Source organism: Girardinichthys multiradiatus, chromosome 22 (genome assembly GCF_021462225.1).
Source record: "Girardinichthys multiradiatus isolate DD_20200921_A chromosome 22, DD_fGirMul_XY1, whole genome shotgun sequence".
NCBI classification, from domain to species: domain Eukaryota; kingdom Metazoa; phylum Chordata; class Actinopteri; order Cyprinodontiformes; family Goodeidae; genus Girardinichthys; species Girardinichthys multiradiatus.
Window position 1 is genome coordinate 40,385,693 of NC_061814.1, and position 23,263 is coordinate 40,408,955.

Below are 23,263 nucleotides of genomic sequence, written 5' to 3' on the forward strand. Positions count from 1 at the left end.
TCCATGCCACGCCACACTGATGGATTTATTAATGCAAAAGGACCACAGACCAAGTATGCACACTGTGCAGTACATGGACATGCTTTTCAGTAGGCCCACATTCCTCTATTAAAAATCAATATTGGATTTATAATTCAGAATTTTGGGTTTTCATTAGTTGTAAGCCACAATTATTAAACTTAAGATGAATAAATCCTCGAAATCTACAGAATCTTGGAGTTTCACTTGTATGTTGAATCACAGAAATTACCTTCAATGATCAATTATTGAGATAAAAACATCCGAAAAAAGGAATGGAGATTAGCTAATTATTGTGAACAATTAATTTTGCTTATCTTGAAACGAATGTAATTCATTGCACATGGTGCTGGGTCAATAACACAACGTCTCAGTGAACATTCGTCTTGTAATCTTCAACAGTTTTTGCACTAAATAGCATTGAGTTAAGCATGGAATATTGTTCTCATATCCTATCTGTCTGTCCTTAATGCTGTGTTCCTTAGTTTTTATGATGCTGACCTCTAGAGCCTTCACAAAACAGTTGGATTTGTTCTGAGATTAAATAATTCACACCTGGACTCTATTTACTATTTAGGTGACTTCTGGACATGGATTTTATTTAGGGTATCAATGTATAGGGGGTCTTACTTCCCAATTATGTGCTACTTTGTGTTGGTCCATCATATAAAATCACAATAATATACTTTGTAGTTCCAGAGTTTGCCAGTTGCATACTACATTCTTTTCCACTAGATGGCGACAAATATCAATATTTGATCAATTTAAAAATGGCCTTTTTTGTTTTTCATCTTTTATACAAGGCATGGCCTGTGATCTGTAACACAGGATGTTTATTGGCACCCACGAACCTTTTATTTTACTGTTATACTTTTATTTTAACATATTTTATTACGGGTGCTGAACCTGACCTATTGGAGCTCTAATGAACTTCGGAAGGTCTGAGAGACAGTTTGGCATTTTCTCAAATCATAAAAGTAGCTTCCAGCACTCATCTCAATCCAATTTGTTAACTTTTTTAGGCTTTTAACACTAGAACAGGTCACCAGACTGCAGATGACGCCCTGCGTTATCCCCTGTTTCCGTTTGCATCGAAAGAGGAACTGATTATTAAAGGGACAGTCATCAGACTCCAGTGGGATCACCGCAACGCCCCTCCTCTTTTAAATCTAAACTCAGCAGTTCTGCAAATCTATTGAACTGGACAGCGAGCCGGGTCAGACCATCAGGGAACTCTGCTGAGCGCCATGGAGGAATCAGCTGCCAGTCAAGGCGAGAAGAAAGTGGTGGCAGTGGTGGGTGGTGGTTTGGTAAGAAGAGAAAATGAAAGTGAATCATTAACTCACTGATCAAGTGTTGTTTTATGTCTACTGGTTGCAAATGTGGCCAAAGCCGCTTGCTTCTCCTTAAGTGTTTGGTATTGCAAAGTATTATTCTTCTACCATGTCATGTAGGAAACATATTTGCAGTTTATACTGTAAATAAAGTAATAAGTCACAATAAGTTCACTTTGGACTGCACTGACATTGTTCAGTTGTTTGTAAAGCAGTGATTTCAGGCATGGTTATCTATGCATTTCTTTTCATCTTTGAGGTGGGGGCACTGAATGCCTGCTTCTTTGCCAAAAGAGGCTTTCAGGTGGAAGTCTTTGAAACGAGAGAAGGTAGCATTCACAGATATCCTTAAAAAGCAACAAGAACCTGCTACACCACAAATAAAAACATGATTGATGAACAGTACATATGCTGGTTTTACAAAGATGAAATTACATTTTTCTGTGTTTTTGGTCAGATATTCGGAAGGCCAAAGTAGTGAGAGGCAGAAGCATCAACCTGGCCTTGTCCCACAGAGGCCGGCAAGCCCTGAAACATGTTGGAATGGAGCAGAAGGTATACTGATTATATGAAATGAAACAGGTAGAGAATAGGTCAACTGTAAAGGTTATCATAGAAATAATAGGAGAGCAGGAGCAACAACCAGTTTCTCTTGTTTGTCTAATGTACAGTACAGTCAGGTTTCCAGCCATTATTTTATTGGTATTTTTGGCTGGACAGTGGTTGTTACCACTGTTGCCTTGCAGCAAGAAGGTCCTGGGTTTGAATCCTGGCCTGGGGGCTTTCTGCATGCTGTACTCTGGCTTGCTCCCACAATCCAAAAACATGACTGTTAGGCAAATTGTTATCTTTAAATTGAGTGTGTGTGTGCGTGGTTGTTTGTCCTGTGTGTTTCTGTGTTGCCTTGTGTCCCCTTGACCCCGAAAGGATCAGCAGGTACAGAAATGGATGGATGGAATAATAGGATATAACTGGCAATGAAAAACTGAAACGTGAAAAACATAAATGGAAATACAGTGCATAGTGTCTTGCAAACCGTTATCTTCTTTCACATTTTGTCATGCAACAACCACAGTTTTTTTGAGATTTTTCTGGTGATAGACCAACACAAAGTAGTGCATAATGGAGAAATGGAACAGAAATGATATATGATTTTCAACACTTAATAGAGTCCAGCTTTGTGTAATTTAATGTTGATATCGAATAGCTGTTCTGTGAAGGCCTTATGAAGACCAAGGAACAAAGCGAACAGGTCAGAGATAAAGTTGTGAAGTTTAAAGCAGGGTTAAGTTTTAAAACGATATTCACAGCCATGCAAGAAAACAGCAAACATGTGGAAGAACACGCTCTGGTCAGACAAGATCAAACCTTTTAACCTACACAAAAAAACAACCTAAACAGAACATGCACACCATGGGACATGGTAGTGTCAGCATCATGGTGTGGAGAAGCTTCTTTTCAATGCGGACACAGGGAAGCTGATCCGAATTTATGGGAATGTGGAAATACAGGACAATCCTGGTGGAGAATTTGTTTGAGGCTGCAGAAGACTTGAGATTGCAACAGAGGTTTATCCTCCAGCAGGGCATTGACCCTAAACATACAGCCAGTTTCAAGAGAGGCCCATTTTTCTTGCCCACTTTTCAAAATCAGAAAGACAAGAGAACACGTCTTTCAAGTAACATAGATGTGTGTTGATCTTTCCAAGTCAATGGCGTCACATGAACTTATATCATGTCTATAACCAGAGAAACAAATAAAAGATTTAAAGCAACTGGAACTGTGACAAACAAGGCTAGACCAGGACCCAAGTTCCTCTTGATACCACGCACAGTAAAGGAGGGAAAATAACTGAAAATAGGTCGTCGATAGATCTTTCAACAAGATCAGGATCCAAAATTTAACTACAAAATACAAAATTAACTTTCTTCAATGGTCGTCTAAATCCTCTAGTAAATCTATGGGGTGAGACAGCGTAAGAGTTAACCCAGGACTCTGGATGATCTAGAGGGATTGTGCAAAGAGCAAAGGTCAAACAACCCCCTCTCTTTGTATGCTCCAGCCTTCCAGACTGATTCTGTAATCTGATGTTTTGGCAGAAATCTGGTTTCTAATCAGTGAGTAGCTGCATTTCCAAACCTCCAAACAGAAATCAGATGTGAAGATTCATGAATGAAACCAGGAATAATCATGTTGTGACTTCCTGAGTTTGTGCTTGATATTTTATTCTGGTTTAAAACATTTAAATCTAATTTTTATTGTTGCCGTTGGATACATAGAATTAGGTGCACAGGTTTGAATTTATTGTGAATTTTCTCTAGTCCACACAGGGCCGTATTTATTCTTACATACTCAAGTTTATAAATACATCACCACTAATGCTCAGTTAATTGTCCCTTTAGAGAGTTGCACCATAACAACATGTGTTCTGTAGCCATGAAACATCTTCCTGCTGCATATCTGGCAACTCTTCTTGGCAGATAAACCATTTAAATAGGTTTGTTTTAAAGCTTTGAAAGTAAAACAAATGATTTTGCCACCAACAATTTTATGTTGTATTTTAGGGGTTATTTGCACCACTAAGTAAATATACTCAATTTAAATGTTTTTGTAAAACTTTTCAGTGAGTACAAATGTACTTTAATACAAATGTATCTTTTTTTAAGGATTTGTACACAACTCTACCATGGAAGCCAATAAGGTTGGATGAAATTGTATTTTTGCTGCAATAGTCAATTTTTTTACATCTTAGAAATAAGTCTGAATCAAAATAAAATCAGTTTTGTTCATTTTTAATAATGGAATATTATTCCATTGCATTATATTCCAATATGTGGGTTTAAACCAGGGACTCTGCCAAACAGCTTGAAATCATTTTAAGATGTTTTCCTCTGACATGTTAGTTCCAGCTGGTTCACATTTGCTCCTCTGAGCTTGTTGGACGTGGCTCGGGGCTCTGCACAAACCAGTTGTTTATTTCCACACTTGCATGAATTTTCAGCAGGATGAAAGTAAGTTGGCTTTCAACCATAACACTTCAAGGTCAGATAATGCATCACCATGCCCTCTGCTGCCTCACAGACCTGATCGGGATGATCATTTATAACTTCATTTCATCAACCATGTCTGAACTGAAATTATTTTACCTCGATGTTTCATTAATATCCTCTCCAATTTCTTTCCCCAGATTGTTTCTAAAGGCATCCCAATGCATGCAAGGATGATCCATTCACTCAGTGGGAAACAGTCTCCGATCCCATATGGGAGGAAAGGCCAGGTAAACCTGCTGCTTTTTATTCATCACCTCCCTGTAGGTGATGAAATCCCTGCTGTCATTTCCAAGCTTTGGGAGATTTTTAGTTTGGTGAAAAGTTCCTGGTGTAATGCTATGAAATCTGTTATTCATATAAATAATAAATGCAAAAAACAAATATTTGCATTTGTAAACAGCAGTTGTAAGGCCTTGTAGGGATTGCCTCATGTGTACAAATTCAGTCTTTAGATAAAATATTTATTATTTTGCTTGAGAGGCATTGCATGTGTTTGGAATAATTTTGAGATACAACAGTTTTAGAATGAAATTTCCTAACTGTATTGAGCATGGTAATGGTAAAAAATAAGCTACAGACTCTTTTAAATAATGTTTTATCAATTAGGACATTTTGCTAATGATTTGTGACAAGATTCCCCAATGTCATTCTTTATTAATCAATCATGAAGCAAACATGGAAATACCAATGTGTGGTGAAAAAGGTCATGCTGAACACACTATCCCAACACTTAAGCATGGTGGTGGCAGCATCATGCTGTGGGGATGCTGTTCTTTAGCAGGGACAGAGAAACTGGTCAGATTGAGGGCAAGATGAATGGAGCCAACTATGGGGCAATCGAAAGATTAAGCCAATGTGGAAAAGCTTATAGAACCTCAGTGAGCCCAGATAACTCCGTCATCATTTTTCTGTCTGACTACATCTATCTCTTACTGTTGTAGGGCCAATATAATTATTCCCGTCTCGTCTCATCTCGTCGTCTTCCGCTTATCCGGGACCGGGTCGCGGGGGCAGCAGACTTAGCAGAGACACCCAGACGTCCCTCTCTCCAGACACCTCCTCCAGTTCCTCCAGGGGGAGCCCAAGGCGTTCCCAGGCCAGCCGAGAGACATAGTCCCTCCAGCGTGTCCTGGGCCGTCCCCTGGGCCTCCTCCCGGTGGGACGTGCCTGGAACACCTCCCGAGGAAGGCGTCCAGGAGGCATCCGGTATAGATGCCCGAGCCACCTCAACTGGCTCCTCTCGATGTGGAGGAGCAGCGGCTCTACTCCGAGCCCCTCCCGGATGGCTGAGCTCCTCACCCTATCTCTAAGGGAGTGCCCGGCCACCCTACGGAGGAAGCTCATTTCAGCCGCTTGTATCCGGGATCTCGTTCTTTCGGTCATGACCCAAAGTTCATGGCCATAGGTGAGGGTAGGAACGTAGACCGACCAGTAAATTGAGAGCTTTGCTTTTCGGCTCAGCTCTCTCTTCACCACAACGGACCGGCACAGCGCCCCCATTACTGTGGCAGCCGCACCGATCCGTCTGTCGATCTCCCGCTCCATTCTTCCCTTTTGGGTCAGACAAAGAGTGGTTCAAGAATCCCTCATGAAGAATAAAATATCGAGGCACGTGACGTCGCCCGGTACGGCGGACCCGGGGTCCCACCCTGGAGCCAGGCCTGGGGTCGGGACTCGTCGGAGAGCGCCTGGTGGCTGGGTTGCTCCTCGCGGGACCCGGCCGGGCCAAGCCCGAACGAGAGATGCGAGGCCATCCCCCAGTGGGCCCACCACCTGCAGGGGGAACCGTGAGGGACCGGTGCAAAGAGGATTGGGTGGCGGACGAAGGTGGAGACCTCAGCGGCCCGATCCCCGGATGCTTATAATTATTCCAACCACCGTAATTTCTGACATGGCTTCTTTTCATTGAGGTTTCCAGATATTTGTTTCTGCAATCCCCTCTTAAGGTGTGCACAGCTGTACATTTCTTTGAGCATTGCACAATCTGACCTTTAGGTGAATTTGCAGGGGTGTTCACTCTTGGAAAGATTGGCAGGTGTCTTGAAGCAAATTTCCACAGATATGTCTCTAAGGTTATTGCTGATGTCTTTTGTTTTTGGCATTATGTTAAAACTCCTAAGTTCCTATAGGTGGCCACACTGATTACTATAAATAAAATTAATGAGCCATAAAACCTCAGAACTGAAAAAAGGTGTGCTTTCTTTTCACCATGACCATATGTACTCATATTTAACTTCATCTGGAATGTTTTTGACATTATAAAATACCTCCCTGATATCTGTGAGCCTTGTCTGAAAATAGATATATGATTTCCCCACTGCCAGTTTGGCAGAGGCTCAAAATCCCATTTTGGGACCTTCATGGTGAAATAAAACAAAAATATTCAAGAACACCATGTAGAGAAAGAAAGCAAATAAACCCTGGAGCTTTCCCGTTCCCATTTTAAAGGAACATGCTCACACTTCTATTTGAGAAGTTTAATTAGTCTAATTAGACTCAAATACAGATTGTTCTGCTTTCAGTACATCCTGTCCGTTGACCGAACCAATCTGAACAAAGAGCTGCTAACAGGTAAGAGCATTTATGGAGTCTTTACGTGGTACAGAAAGAATACATGCTTGAATCAGCTCCATAGACACCTTGGGTGATTGCATATGAGGACCACATCAGATAGTTGGAGTACAAGTCCTCTACATATAATACAGACCACATTTCAAACAAAACCTTTATAACTAGATGTAAAAGCGCTTGTAAATAATTAAACTACAATTTTGCTTGGTGGTTTTGGTTGAAAGACATCAGTGCCAGCATGAAATCTAATGTTCAGAGTTCTGTTTTTGTTTTAGCTTAACTGTATCTGAATCCGACTTAATTTGAACTGAAATGAACTAATGTGAACTGAATTAAATTGAATTGCACTGGATAATTTCAGCTGAACTGAAGTGATTGTCTTAAATTGAACTGAATTTATTTGAACTAAACTAAAATAAACTGAACTGAATTATTTTAATTAGTTTTGAATTTTACTCAACTGCACAATTTATGTTTATTATTTAAGATTATTTTGAACTCAATTGAATCGTTCAATTTAAACTAAACAGATTTATTGACCTGATTTAAACTGAGCTGAATTGAATTAGTTGATGTCAGCCAACATTAATAAAGAACATACATTTGTATTTAATGGCATGTAAAACGTTGTTTTATCATTTTTAACATTTAAGTTAAATGTCAACCAGCTTCCAGCCAGGATTTAACATTAAACTCTCTCTTGGTAATCGCAGCGACTGTTCATCCCAGCTCGGCTAAAAGTGTTGCTATGAAACACCTGCTGACTGATTAAATATGCCTCTTCCTACCAATGAGTTTAACTTTTTACTTTTTTATTTGTTTTCTCAATTTGAAGTTCAGGATCTCGTTTAATTGTGTCAGAATTGTTCTTACTGTTGGGCACACATTCCCACTCTGTTATTTATTCACAGGCCGCTCCATCATTTGTCCTGATTTAGGCTGCTCTTCAACCTCTCTACGTTCCCCCTGTGCGTTAGTTTCTTGCCATTCTTTAAAGCGCCTCCATGCTTCAAGCAATATCAGGGGATGATTTGGACTATTTCTTTTAGCTGGAAGGATTTTTGCCTAATATTTAATGAGGAACCTGTGGGAGATCATGTGAGACAGCTTGATTCTGTCTTTAATTAGATTTCCTGGATGTGCTGGAAGAGATTGTCGTCGCTCTTGTCGGGGCTGATTCAGGCTCCTGGGGTGAACTCAGAGATAAAGACATTTTGCAGGGTGATATCCCAAAAACATCCGTTTGCACAAATCTCAGATGCGCTGACAGCAGTGCTCCGTTGTTCTTGAGATTCATTAAGATCCTTACAAGACTTCTTCTCCTTGACATTTTGCTGACACCCATTTTATTAGCAGCGCAAACGTTTTATATATGTTATAAGAAGATATTTATTTGTCAAATGCAACTGTTGGCGTTGCATCATAAGCTGTTTTTGTAACTCTCACAGAGGCAGATACGTATCCAAACACAAAGCTGAACTTTGACCACAAACTGCAGGACTGGAGTGCTGAAACGGGACTAATGACCTTCGGCAGGTAAATAGTAAATGATCGTACGAACAGGGAGCATGTTAACAGCCGGGGTTTAAAAAGGTAATGAGTTTGTTGTGTTTTTAACTGCTGTGAGTAATTTGTTTTTCAGCAAATCCAGAACAGATTTTCCCGAGGTAAATGTGAAGCACAATTTACAATCCAATTAACACGGAAACACCTCCAGCTCTTTTTGGGTGTGGGGATTAGCATTTCCATGCAGCTCATAATTAAAACACCAGACAGAAGCACAAACTCTTTTACACAGTTTGGCGTTCTCAAATTGAATTCAGTCTTATCTGAAATTTGAATATCCAATTGATGCTTTGCTGTCACTTCCTTTAATTTTCATGCCGACAGCTCCTTGCAAAAATATTCAGACATACTCCTATAACCTTTTCCCCATTGTGTTAGGATGTTATGTGATACACCAATACAAAGTAGTGCATAATTGTGAAGTGGAGTGAAAATGATATATAGTTTACAGTATCTTTTACAAAAAGAAAAAGAAATCAGTCCATTGGAGCTCTGCCTGTTGTCCTGCTGGATGGTGAACTTCCTCCCCAGTCTCTTTTCCAGCACCTCTAACAGCATTTCCTCCAGGATTGTTCTAGATTTATCTCCATCCATCTGCCCATTAACTTTAACTAGACAGTTTTAGCATAGAGAAATTAAAATACAGATTTAAAGAAATTGTCAAGCTTACTTTGTAAAATGCAAAACAATCTTCATTGTTTGACTGTTGTGTTAGAACTTAATTAGAATCTGAAGTTTAATATTTTCTTTGTGTTTAAGCTTGGTTTAGAAATAAATCTCAGCAGCAAACGATAACCAGTTATCCTTGATTGCTTTTACGCTCAGCCAATTAAACATTGACCCCTGTCCCCGATTCCAACAAATCTGTATTGAAATGCTGTGGAGCTGATGTTCTGAACAGGAAGAGAGGCCCCATATCAAATTCTGCTAAAGGACCCGTACAGCCGTGGGGCAGTCCTGCCTGTACCCATTTAAACATAAAAATGCTCTGATTCTTTGTGCGGTTTTTGCTGCATTTAACACTTTAATGTTCCTTATATTAACATGATCCAAAGCTCATCCTGTGCTCTGAGTTGCGTTGTACAAGCTGCATATCTTCCAGATAGCCATCTGTGTGGGCGAAGTTACATTTCTCCTATTTTCTGAGCTATACTTCCACACTAACCTACTTTAACACTGTAGATCCAAGATGTTGATGAGGAAATGTGACACTAGCATCACTGGATGCAGGTGGATGCAAGTGTTGACCAAACTGCCATGCTATATGACACTTTAATCAGGAAACCAGATGCTATCAGATTTACTCTGCAAACCTTGCTATTCACATTTATGGGTTACAGTGCACATTAGGAGTTTTTCTAAAATGTGTAACTCTGACAATAATACATAGCAGTTGGTACAACATTTTAATGCCACTCAACTCCTTTCATGCAGTTTATTTGTTGTATGTGAGGAAAAAAGAGTAATAAAGTAGGTTTTTGTCTTGAGATTCAGATGGGGGCCTGAATGCTGTTGGTAGCACTGTTGCCGTGTAGCAAGAAGGTCTTGGGTTTGAATCCCGGCCTGGGGATTTCTGCATGAAGTTTGCATGTTCTCCCCATGCATGTGTGGGTTCTCTCTGGGTACTCCGGATTCCTTCCACAGTCCAAAAACATCACTATTAGGTTGATTGATCCCTAAAATTGCCCTTAGGTACGTTTGTGTGCGCATGGTTGTTTGTCCTGTGTGCCACTGTGTTTCACTGTGATGGACTGGTGACCTGTCCAGGTTGTACACCCCCTCTCACCCAATAACCGCTGGAGATAAACCCCAGCCCCCCTGCGACCCTGCAAGGACAAGTAGGTATAGACAGTGGATGGATGTTTTCAGATGGCGTGAATTTTATATATGTGCAGGCTGTTCCGCATTAATAGGACCTGCAAAATATTGCGTGTAAAGACAACTCAGATACACACTTTTAGCAGTGTGTATTTCATGCAGTTGTTAGTAAGTAAAACTTTATATATCACCCTTCAAGACATAGATCACAAAGTGTTGTGCAGAAGAAAACTAAAAACATTAAACATCAGTACCAGTTAATCAAAAGCAACTGTAAAAAGATAAGTTTTTAGTTGCTTTTTTTAAAAGCTTAACAGAGTCCACCGACCTCGAACTAAAGAGGAGAGAGGTCCAAAGTCCTGGAGCTACTGCTGAAAAGGCCCTATAACCTTTAGTTTTCAGCCTTGTACGTGGTGCAACCCTAAAACATTTCACTTGTAGAGTATTTCTGTGCTAAATATTATGAAATATTTATTACCAAATGACTATGATGTTTATTTTCAAGATTTGGGGCCTCAAACAAATGATCAGTTGTTGAAAACCATTTTCTTTATGATAATCACATATACAGTGTTCTACTAAACACTTGTATTTTATTGCAAGATAAACTTATTGGAAAGCTACATTAAGCTAAGATTATTAAATGTGTTAGTAAGTCTAATCTTAGATTTAATTGTCAAAATACAAAATGCAGCTTTCAAAATATGGTAAAACGTTATCCAAACCAACCTAGCTCTATGTAAAAATTCAATTACCCCAAATGAATGTTTTGAAGGGACCCGTTCCATCTCTGGACTGAAATCTGATTGAGATGCTGTAGTGGGACCTTCAAGAATCCATTCCTGCATCGATTGTGGCAAAGTTTAAATCATTCTGCAGAGAAGAGTGGTCCAAAACTCCTCCACAGTGATGTAAGATTCATTGCCAGTTGTAAATGCCTGATGACACCCCTGCCAAGGGTGGCGCAACCAGTTATTTTTATTTTTTACATGTTTCAAGTTGGTTTGGACAGATTCTTTTTCACGTAATAAATTAAATTACAAATTGAAAACAGGATTTTTTATTTGTTCGGGTCATCTTTGTCTGATATTAAAATTTGTTTGCTAATCTTGCACAGTAAAGTTTGACAAAAAAGTAGAAATATAAGAAATTTGTAAGGAACAAAATACTTTTTTAACATCACTGTGCTTATAGATTATTCTGCTGTCATATAAAAACTCCACTATTTCGGGGATGGGCTCAGCCCCTGATGTTTCAAACTGAAAGCAATGCCTCAGTTTACTGCCTTTCACACTAGAAGATGTTAAAATGATGATTTCAAAACATGGAGTCCACCTTGCACCCTGCAATGGTAACTGTTCATGACCATTTCCAAAGTTCCTTCCTCCTGTGGTTAGACCATGCAGGGCTCAAGAAACATGGCCCAGAAATTCATTTCAGACTTGACAGGCTACAGATAGTAGAGAAGTTAAATCTAATGGCTGTGCAATTAAAGAAAAAGACAGAAAAAGTATCATTTGTTTCAAAGACTTGTCATAAGAAAGAAAATTGCTGCTTCAAGTTATGGCTGCTGAAAAGGGCTTTGCTAGCTACTGTAATTACTCTTTTAAACGACCTTGTAGAACTAAATGAGTTTTCTGTTTTGTGCTGATTTGTACCACAGAAAGAGACAGATGTACTGAAGCTTTTGGCCTTTTGCAAAGTCAATTTGACAGATTTTTACGACTGTCTGTATTTATTATCCAACTGCAGCACCTGAAGGCTATGGAGGAAGTACATTTTCACTGTAATAAAGAGATTATTTATTAAGCTTTATCATATAAAACTTCCTGTCTATTTTGCTATTTACCACCTATTACAGTGCTATTTTGTATTTTAGCACCTAAACTGACTGAGTTTTGATGCTGGCCGTATGCTGCTGAAAAAAGCATTGTAAAAGGAACAGATGTTCTTTTTATGTAAATATGGCCAAAGAGCCATAGTTATCAGAATTACAATGGTTGACAATGTATGTTGTTCTCAGACGAGCATCAGATGTAATGTCTGCAACATCTGGTGCTACAGTGTCTCACAGTTTCACATTTTCTCACAATGCATCCACAAATTACTGTGTACTGGGAGTTATTGGGATTTTATGTGACAGACCAACACAAAGTAGTTCATAATTGTGAAGTGTAAAGACAACATTGCATGGCCTTCGAAATGCTTCACAAACCAAAACCTGAAAGCTTCAACAAGCCTTCTTTAATACCCCAAAATGAAATCCAGTTCAACCTATCCATCCTACTGTATTTTACAAAACCCTTTATTTTGAGAATACTACAAGTCGTCGTACCCAAATATCCATGACTTACTATTCTGCAGTACTCTGCACATGTTTTAAAGTATGCAAAAAAAATATTTCCTGTGTGAGTCTGTGTGACAGTTGTGGGTGCAGGAAGTTAAATGTTATTTCTTAAGTTATTAAAGTATGAGCTTGCAGGCTAAACACAACAGCTGGTTAAACCTATGCTGAAACACTTGGATTAAATTCAGATGGAAGGGTTGCTTTAATTATATTTAAGTGAACCTATCTGATTCTCAGGCCAGATGGATCCCAGATGGAGGTTCAAGCGGACCTGATCGTGGGCTGTGATGGAGCATTCTCTGCCGTTCGCAAGCAGTTCCTGCGCCATAGCCGCTTCAACTACAGCCAGACGTACATCCCCCATGGATACATGGAGCTCACCATGCCAGCACAGAATGGAGAGGTCTGCACGTTTCTGTATGGTGGGGTTACTCAAATGCATGCAGACATTTTCACTACATGCCAAGCATTTGGGAGCAGTGTGGGTTCTAAGGCTTTTCACAGACTCAGCTTTCATTGATCTGCTTCGTTTTCCTCAGTATCTTTGAGTTAATGTCATATGTTTTGTTTACACGTTTATCATCATCCCCAGTTCGCTATGAAGCCAAACTACCTGCACATCTGGCCAAGAAACACATTCATGATGATTGCTCTCCCTAACCTGGTGAGTGTGAAGTATATTACTATACGATATTTATGATTATGGACTATTTAAAATGTTTACAGGGAAAAAACATGGGGTACCTACAGATTGTTTTCTAATGTGTGACCAGATGGGAAGAACCTTGGGCTGGAACACCAAATCCACAGGCTAAGTAATAAAAAAATCGCATGTGTCAAGACTGTGAAGGCTGTGAACATTGTGGTTGTGTGTCACCTTGACAATTCAGAAGAAATATTTTTCATATAAAATAAATGTATTTATCATGCATTCTTAATGTTTACTTGCACAATCCAGCCCAAACATATTGTATGTTACGATACAATTCACAGCATTTTTTGATTACTAACAACATTGAAAGTCTTTCTGAAACACTTTAACGACCTCAAATACGTGTTTCAACTTCTCAGCATGAAATATAACAACACATTCCAAGTCTTATTCACTTAAAAATATTTCAAATTGCTTTTCTGTTACACTCTTTCATTTAATTGGGGAGGTAAACAGAAATATAACCAGTCTGAATTCTTAGAATATCTTCTATCAGCGCCTCTTACTGGTGTGTTTGTTCCTTCACTGTCGCCCTCATGAACGTTTGATGTGCTCAGTTTGCTTTAGCTGGTCTGATAAATCCTGCAGTGTGTGATCCATTAGCAGGTCCAGTTGTCCAGGTCCTGTTGGTTAGTGTGAACACCTCAAGTTTTCAAAATCTGTCCCGACTGTGAATACTGTGTAATGTGTCCCCAGCTTAAGGAAGGATGTCCAAAGTGTGGACTGGGGGCCATTTGCGGCTTTTGGAAGGATTTTGTGTGGTCCCCCATCTCATTTTAGGAAAGGTAGAAATTTGATCCTCCAGCCAAAGGGATATGGACATTTTTGTCATTTTTAAGGTGAGGTTTTTTAACAGACATTTTCTTCAAATGGAAATTGTAAGGTCCAACACAAAGTTTTGTTTACATTCCTTTCAATTTTATGAAAAGAGGGGCCAGAAACATCCAACGCCTTTTACTACAAAAGGAACCTAATTAACAAAATGTGCCAAAGTACATTAAAAAGACTCATATTCTGTTCTTTTTGAAAGAATAGACTAAAAACCTTTTTTAATAGATAGATAGAAAACCTACCCAAACAAATACTAATAAATGAACTCTTTGTTCTAAAGAGGCTAATGTTTGACAACCTTTTCATGCTTTGGATCAACAATAATAATAGTAAACAGAACCCTTTTCTATAAAGAATCATATTGCTAAGCAGGAACCTCATCTGCTCTCCTCTACAGGTATGCTGCCACATTTTGCTTTCTGGATTATTTTAATTGCTCATTACAACATTTTCTTCTAACAGAGTTAGAGTGGCTTAGGTTATCAGGGAGGGAGCCTTCCTCCCTCCCTGTTGGATGGAGTACGGGGGAGTCAGGTTTAGCCTAAACCAGCTCAGTTATGGTTGAGGTGCAAATACACCCTCCATTTCTGCTACCTGTATGACCCCTTCTCTTTTCCAATGGTTATAATCAGTCTGACAGAGAGAGGTATCCCAATCCTTGTGGTTTTTAGTATAACAATGATCATCAGTGGGCTCTAGATGGATAAACTTTATTAGTTTATTATTTTACTTAATGCCCCTACACGTGGCCCATTCTGGGGTAGCTGGGCACTGGCACTCGGTGGTTTAGTCTGGCCTCCCCGGCGGCCCGCGCCGTTCCGGACCCTTTGTGGGGTGCCTTGAGACGACATTGTTGTAAATAAGCGCCGTTTAACTAAATAATCTGAACTGAAACTATCTGTGTAGTTATGCTGCTATAGGCTTAGGCTGCTGGAGGACATAACGACCACTTTCACCCTCTTCGCTACATTCTCACACTACTCTCCAATTTTGCATTATTTGCTGTTATTTCAGCTTTTAACTTTATGTTCTCTCTCTCTTCTCTTCCTAGAAGCTACACCTGGCCTGACTCTGTGTCTACCTGTGACACCTTTCTGGAGAGGGGCATCGTCCGAGCTTCTGCTGGCAACAACTTAATGCTCACCCTCTACAGATGATCCACATAGCCCTGTCTTTCAGTGTTTAACCCTTTCTCTCTCCTAGACATGGCTACTGACTGAGTTTTTACTGTGACTAACTCTATGTGCTCTCTTTCAGACTCTAACCTTGAAAACTGGCTCAGAGTTTATCTGTTCTTTCTTTCTAGGTGAAACGACTAAAGGAGCTACATCCATTAACATTTACTTTTCCTTCCCATAGAAAGGACTCCTGGATCAGTGCTTCTTTGTTCTTTTTGTGTCTCTTCTCTGTTCTCTCAAACCCCCAGTGGGTTGTGGCAGATGGCCGCTCACACTGAGCCTGGTTCTGGTTCTGCTGGAGGTTTCTTCCTGTTAAAAGGGAGTTTTTCCTCTCCACTGTCGCTACATGCATGCTCAGTATGAAGGATTGCTGCAAAGTCAACGCCAGTGACTGTCCACTGTCTCTACATGCTCATCCAGGAGGAGGGAATGCTGCAAGTCACTAACTGGATGCAATCTGCTGGGTTTCCTTAGATAGAAAAACTTTTTATCCAATTTGAATACATAACTGAATCTGACTGCACTGTTCAATTGTTAGGATTAATTGGAATGTATGTACATGACTTTGTGAAGTGCCTTGAGACGACATGTGTTGTGAATTGGCGCTATATAAATAAACTGAATTGAATTGAATTAATTGGGGGAAAAGCCATAAGGACAACGTTTGGGAACCACTGCTCTAAGGTATTGGGAAAGGAGGCTCTGACCGATGGTTGAACCACGGATTCAGGAGGAGCAGAATGGCCATGGACCAGTGGCCCAGATCTTTACCCTCGCAGACTTGCGGAGTTGTCCAGTCCATGTAAAGCCTAAACAGTGTTCTCAGTGTGGGTTGGACTCACACTGAGTTTTTGATGGTGATAGATGGCACCTTATTAGAGGTAAGATAATAAGGAGACCACAACCTCAACAGACTTTTAACCATTACTTGGTCTGGATAAAGTTCATCAGCGCATTAGATTTTATAACGTCATATTCTGTCAGATTTTTTAGGAATAAAATAAAATACACAGACTCATATAATAGTCCTCATGAAGGTTCAGACACCTTCATGTGGACTATTATAACGAGGCACGTGACGGCGCCCGGTGCGGCACAGCTAGGGTCCCACCCTGGAACCAGGCTTGGGGTCAGGACTCACTGGCAAGCGCCTAGTGGCCGGGTTACTCCTCGTGGGACTAAGCCGGGCCAAGCCCAAATGAGAGACATGAGGCCATCCCCCAGTGGGGCCACCAGCTGCAGGGGTAGCCATGAGGGACGGGTGCAAAGAGGATCAGGCAGCGGTGAAGGTGGAGAACTTGACAACCCGATCTCTGGATGCTTAAACTGGCTCTAGGGACGTAAAATGTCACCTCGCTGAGGGGGAAGGAGCCTGGGCCCCTCTTGGCCCCTCTCCGTCATGCTGCTGGGGGACTTCAACGCCCACATGGGAAACAACAGTGACACCTGGAGGGGTGCGATTGGAAGGATTGGCCTCACCAATCTGAACCCAAATGGTGTTTCATTATTGGACTTCTGTGCTAGTCACGGATTGTCCATAATCAACACCATGTTCAAGCATAAGGGTGTTCATCAGTGGACTTGGCACCAGGACACCCTAGGCAGAAGGTCGATGATCGACTTTGTAGGCGTGTCTTTGGACCTTCAGCCGCAAGTCTTGGACACTCGGGTGAAGAGAGGGGTTGAGCTGTCCATTGATCACCACCTGGTGAGTTGGATCTGCTGGAACAGGAGGAAGCTGGACAGACTTGGGAGGCCCAAGCGTACAGTGATGGTCTGCTGGGAACGTCTGGTGGAGCCCTTGGATGCATTCAACTCCCACCTCTGGGAGAGCTTTGTACATACATGTGTGTTTGTTAAAAAGCACAAATCACTAAAAAGAAAATTTTCTATTTAAAATGTATAAATATTAAACAACATTTGCATAATTCTAGCAGCCTGCCATAGTTCCAGTTATTTGCACACATCTGCTCAGTACTGTTGGACGATTTGGTGCCAAAAAGGGTGCCCATGTGGAGGGTTGTGTGATCACCTATAATTAAATTTGACAGGAGATGCATTATGGTGTATTTTAAGGCTAATATTGCTGTGTCTTTTGTTTATTTTCCAATTTAGGACAAGACTTTTACCTGCACTCTATTCATGCCCTTTGAAGAGTTTGAGAAGATCACCACAGGAGATGAAGTCATTGAGTTTTTCCAAAAATACTTCCCTGATGCCATCCCGTTAATCGGAGCGTAAGAGACCTTCTCTCTCTCCTCCATCTGTGTGACTCTGCTGTAGCCGAAGTCCCTGCTTCCTCCTTTCTGCCCCTCTGACTTTGTCTCATCATCCAACCTATTTGGTTATCCTCAGAAACACCTTCAGCTCTTGGCACCCCGTCGAATGCAGACACATCTGCAGCTGACTGTGAAATTGCACGCTTACACTCGCGTGGATTCCTGCCGCTAGGTTTTAATTGAAGCTGAATTTGCAGCGGGTGACGGAGAAATTTGTGGATGCAAGCAGAGTTTTATTCACTTACCTCATCCTTGGGGTGATGTTATTCAGAAGTGTCAGGCCTAAACGACTGTTTGTGTGCTTTCTTTCCCTTTACAACACCCAACTGTGACAGACGCTTCTATTGCAAGCAGAAAACAGACTCTATTGCTAAGGAAGAAAACAACAGATTAGAGCAGCTGCTCTTAGTAAGTTTTTAACTGCGTTGTTTCCATTTGTCCTTTGCAGCGATGCCCTCGAGAGGGATTATTTCCGCCTGCCTGCGCAGGCCATGGTGTCTGTTAAGTGCTCCCCGTATCACATTGGTGACAAATGTGTCCTCATGGGGGACGCAGCCCACGCTGTGGTGCCTTTCTACGGCCAGGGGATGAATGCTGTGAGTAACACTGAATGAAGGAGAAGATAAGGCAGCAAAGAATCACATGTAGACCCATTCATTCATTTATGCTTTGCAGGGCTTTGAGGACTGCATTGTCTTTGACGAAATAATGAATCAGCTCAATGAGGATTTCAGTAAGTGATTTTACATAAAAATCAAATAATACAGAATGAGCCAGCAGTAGATAAGAGTCATTCTGGTGCTTTTTTTTGTCTGCATAGGCACTGTACTGCCTGAGTACACTAGAGTCCGAGTTCCAGACGACCACGCTATTGCAGACCTGGCCATGTACAACTATGTTGAAGTAATTCAGTCCAATTTGTACTTCATATTTTCAGGAATGTTCCGATCCAGGTGTTTTGGTTTCTGATCCAATCTTGAAAATATCTATTTTTCAGTCTTTTCAGTTTTTTTTGCTTACTAGTATTTTAGCTTTTTTGTGACACTTGGAGGTTCACATTAAATAGAAATGTGTGACCTGCTCATCCTGGTCTTTTGCAAAACCCTCCAAGACTCATCAGAGCCTGATGCTGCCTAATGTCATCTACAAGCCATCCTCTGTGTCTGGTGACCTTTTTTCACTGTTTTGCTTAATTTCTGCTGCTACTGTTTACCGTATGCCCTCTAGCTATAGATCTGCTGGCTGCTTACAAAATGAAATTATTTGCATACCCATCACCAAAATAACATGCAAATCAGATTCTAGTTGCCTAATTTGGTACTTTACTGCTCATGAGTGTACCATGAAAGAAAGATAAAGATGTAATAAGTACTACCTCTAAAACCGGTCCTGATCAAATATTCAGCCAAAGAGATTTCCACCCTTACTGTGGCTCTCAGCTCTTCAGGCAGATTGCTCCAGTGACTTGGAACATGATAAAAGCATCTCACTAAAGGTTTTCAGTCCTGCACACTGGACCGATTTATAATCAAGAGGAGGGATTTCTAAAGGCATCCAGCAGAGGGACCTGAAACAAGTGCAATGTGTACTTACAACAGTTTCCAGAAATAACTAAATGCATGTGGTTGTCAGTCAGCAGATGAAGCATGAAAAGGATGCATGACATTAACTTAGGCAGAAACAGGCTAATTATGCAGAGATGGTTTAAAATAAAATCTAATGTAGATAGATTTTGTGACCCCTTATAAGCCTCCATCTGAGCTTCGGATCTGAGGGCTTCACATATAAATGGAGTTCAGCATCACTGATTCACCTCACAAACACATCTGCTGTTTTACTTTCTAGATGCGAGCGCATGTCAACTCCAAATGGTTCATTTTCAGGAAACGTGTGGATAATCTTCTTCACTTCCTCATGCCAAAGACCATAATTCCACTTTATACAATGGTAAGTATGTCCTCTGTGGACGATCACTGCTGTCAAATCTAAAGCACCCTCCAGAGTTTTGGCACCCCTGGTAAAACTTTGATCTTTTACTGCAGAAGCATAATTTCAGAAAAAAAATAGAAATAGTCAGCCGTTATATTTGAGTGTATTCATTTAGTTAGGAAAAACGTCTTAGGACAGCACTTAGGTTTCTCCTACAGTTTCCCAAGGTTGGAGAGATATTGGACCGCTCCTCTTTGCACAATCTCGGAAGATTGTCCAGAGTCGCGGGTCTTCTCTCAGGCTCTCTTCAGCTCGTTTGTGTTTTTTATTGGATTTATGTCTGGGGAGTTCAATGGCCATGAAAGAAGGTTGAAAGAGGGCTAGAAATGGGCCCACAGCATCATAGGCAAGGCAAGTGTATTTGTATAGCGCACTTATGCAACAAGAACAATTCAAAGTGCTTTACACCATGACAAAAATCCATTGTGGTGGCAGGATAAAAAAAGAAAAGTTGGACTAAAGGCTGAAATTAATGATGTTTCAGTTAACATTTTAAAAGTAACTCTAAACAAATGGGTTTTTAAGCTTGATTTAAAATAACTCAATGTTTCAGCATTTTTGCAGTTTTCTGGACGTTTGTTCCAGATTAGTGGAGCATAAAAACTGAATGCTGCTTCTCCATGTTTGGTTCTGGTTCTGAGGGTGTTGCGTAGACTTGAACCAAAAGACCTGAGCGGTCTGGAAAGGTTGATACAACAGCAATAGATCTTTAAAGTATTTGGGTTCTAAGCCATTCAGTGACTTATAAACTAACAGAAGTATTTTAAAGTCTATTCTCTGAGCTACAGTAAGCCAGTGTAGGGACTTTAGAACTGGGCGGATGTTCTCTACTTTCTTAGTTCTAGTGAGGACACGGGCAGCAGCGTTCTGGATCAGCTGCAGCTGCCTTTTAGGCAGACCTGCGTTGCAGTAATCAATTCTACTAAAGATGAACGCATGAATTAGTTTTTTCCAGATCCTGCTGAGACATTAGTCCTTTAAGCCTGGAAATGTTCTTCAGGTGATAGAAGTCCGACTTAGTGATTGTCCTTATGTGCCTCTGAAGGTTCAACTCTGAGTCCATCACTGCACCCAGATTTCGGACCTGATCTGTAGTTTCTTGCTTTAGTAACTGAACTTCTGTGTTCTAATTACTTCAGTTTTGTTTTTATTCAATTGAAAATAATTATAGCACATCTCCGGACTGATTTGTTCTTGATTTGTTGATAGTGACCTGGTCACAAAACCTTCCTTAAGAAAGCTGAAGATAAAATATTGAGACAGAAAAAGAAGTTGCTTTGTTGTTGTATATTTTTTTCAGTTACAAATTAATGTTATATGAATTTTTTGTTGTGCCAATGAGTGTGGCCACGGTAATTTTGGGAGAAACGTGTATTTCTGTTTTTTCTCCCACTGAAAAAAATGTACTTCCACATTTATCAGCTTGAAATTATGCTACAGCAACACAAAAATAAATGTATTTTAAGATATTTTGCAAATCTTTACTAGTGTCTGAAAATGTTGTGTCTGTTGTATTTGCCCAGCAAAAATTCAAGTTTTTACTGTTTTTAGGTAACTTTCACCAGGACCAGATACCATGTAGCTGTGGAGCGCTGGCATTGGCAGGACAGAGTAAGTTTCTTCATTCTTCTGTTTCAGTTTCCCCTCGATACAATTTTTTCCCCTCCTTTTAAATCTTGGGAGTATTGTAATCCATCACTGTTTTCAAGTCGCAGCATTGACAGCACAGAGCATTAAAGCCGAATGTGACTCTCACTAAGCAAACGCTGGTAGGACTATTAGGTTTTGTTGCCGCTGCCGTGTGGAGTAATTAAGTTCTTCTAATATTTTAGAAAGTTATTTTTGACAAAAGCAAGAAATAAAAGCCATTAGTTCACCATTTGCAAAACAATTTTGCACTCCAAAAGTTACAAAATGACACAAAAGATGCGTTTTTTCCCGTGGGAATGTTGCTGTTGCCTCTTTCCCTGGTGAAAGCAGCTATTTTTTCTCATGACATGTTTCTCATGTCTTTGATTTAACATTTTCAACAGAAGTCAAGGAAAATGCAACATGCAGTAATTTGGTGTGTGGTAGGGCAGCATGCTGATAATGATTGAATTATTTATAGACAGATTTTGATATTTGCATGCGTTGTACAGGCTGTGCCCCCAGTTAATGCTGAAAAACTATCCAAACGTTAATGTCAAAGATGTCCAGTTGAAAAACCAGACACGGCTCTCTCTGCAAATGTTGTTTATTGGCAGTTCCATACAGTATGGGAAGGCGTGGAAACGTGTGAGTGAAGGATCGAATCCAAGCCAGTTAGGTTGTTTTTTTTAACATCCTTCTTTCTATGCAGGTGATAAACCGTGGCTTGCTGCTCGGAGCTGTGGGAGCTGTTTTTGGAGGCTCCTATCTGCTCATTAAAAATCCTCCAAATATCAACAAGCTTGTTGTCCCCGCTGAGAAAATCTGGAACAAGCTAGCAGCTCTCATTACCCCCTGAGTGTTGGCACCTTCTCTTAGATCTGACTGACAGCTGCAGCGACTGGAACATCAGAACATAGGAATGAACTGAGGGGTGTCCAAATTCAATTAGATTTTCATTAAATCACCTGGTTCTCCAAGACTGTGCCAGGAAAGTTTGTGTTCTGTCACAATGCCTGACTGAAGAGGAACCAGAGATAATGACTGATTAAAATACAACAGTTTTTCAGTGATGAAAGAGCTGTTGTTTGACTGGAGAAGCATGGAGGTGGATTTGATTAATTAGGAAGTTTGAATTAAAAGATGTGCACAGATCTGAGAGTGTTTCAGGTATATGTGCATCTTTATATAACTTTTTCACTCATTAAAATAATGTTCCCTCTCCTCATTGTTACTGTACCTCATGGTTCTATTACTCTTAACACCATTTTCTTTATTTTTCATAGTAAAGTTGCTGTACGTTGTGGTAAATTGTGGTTTATCTTTTTCATTATTTATAGGTCTAACAGCCAATAGGTTTGGGATAAAATAAGCATCCATTAAGTCTTACTAACAATCAAAGGTAAATGCTGCAGCTAAATGAGTGCTAACTGAAATTACTGAGCATGTTTTACAAATTCTCAAACTACACCCAAAGGAAGATTAGCTCCTACAGTAGTGCTTCTGAGCAAATGGTCAGCAGAATTTCCACAGCAGTGTAGTCTCCTCCAGTCTCTGCTCAACAATAACTAATCTAAAACACTTCCCAAGACATCAACAGCTTAGACTTTAAACTCTAACAAAAGCAATTCTCTTAAATTCACTAGTTAGACCAGCTAATTTGCACCAGATTTGTGGCAAACTGCCAGCTTAATCACGCAGCCGGCCTACTGACATTTCTATACTGTTAATAACAACACAATTTCTCCCAAATAGGCCAACTAGATTTTATTGTATTTAAACAAATATGCAAACTTTCCTTATTTACCACATCACAGGAGATGTCAAAAGCCCTGAATTGTAGAATCAACACAAATAACAAACTGATGAAAAGCATTCAATATTTCAATTCAAATGAATTCAGTTTATTTATGTAGCGCCAATTCACAACACACGTCGTCT

The 23,263-nt window shown here is 40.3% G+C and overlaps 1 protein-coding gene across 1 annotated transcript; it reads left to right on the forward strand.

Moving 5' to 3' along the window:
- The first annotated feature begins 1,143 nt into the window (after positions 1–1,143).
- LOC124858661 (kynurenine 3-monooxygenase) lies at positions 1,144–22,546 on the forward strand. Its single transcript, XM_047350783.1, has 15 exons — positions 1,144–1,328; positions 1,612–1,681; positions 1,810–1,907; positions 4,540–4,629; positions 6,925–6,973; positions 8,422–8,509; positions 12,942–13,107; positions 13,297–13,368; positions 17,541–17,662; positions 18,153–18,300; positions 18,380–18,437; positions 18,525–18,607; positions 19,550–19,651; positions 21,245–21,304; positions 22,035–22,546. Exons 1-15 carry the CDS (start codon positions 1,266–1,268, stop codon positions 22,179–22,181), a joined length of 1,416 nt encoding a protein of 471 aa, XP_047206739.1. The 5' UTR covers positions 1,144–1,265; the 3' UTR covers positions 22,182–22,546.
- Positions 22,547–23,263: the final 717 nt, after the last annotated feature.

What these genes read in the sequence shown, in the direction of transcription:
- LOC124858661 (XM_047350783.1), top strand. Translation starts at nt 1,266, where the DNA reads ATGGAGGAATCAGCTGCCAGTCAAGGCGAGAAGAAAGTGGTGGCAGTG. An exon ending in CAGTGGTGGGTGGTGGTTTG is followed by an intron (nt 1,329 to 1,611) that starts GTAAGAAGAGAA and finishes TTCATCTTTGAG; the next exon opens with GTGGGGGCACTGAATGCCTG. An exon ending in CATATGGGAGGAAAGGCCAG is followed by an intron (nt 4,630 to 6,924) that starts GTAAACCTGCTG and finishes TTCTGCTTTCAG; the next exon opens with TACATCCTGTCCGTTGACCG.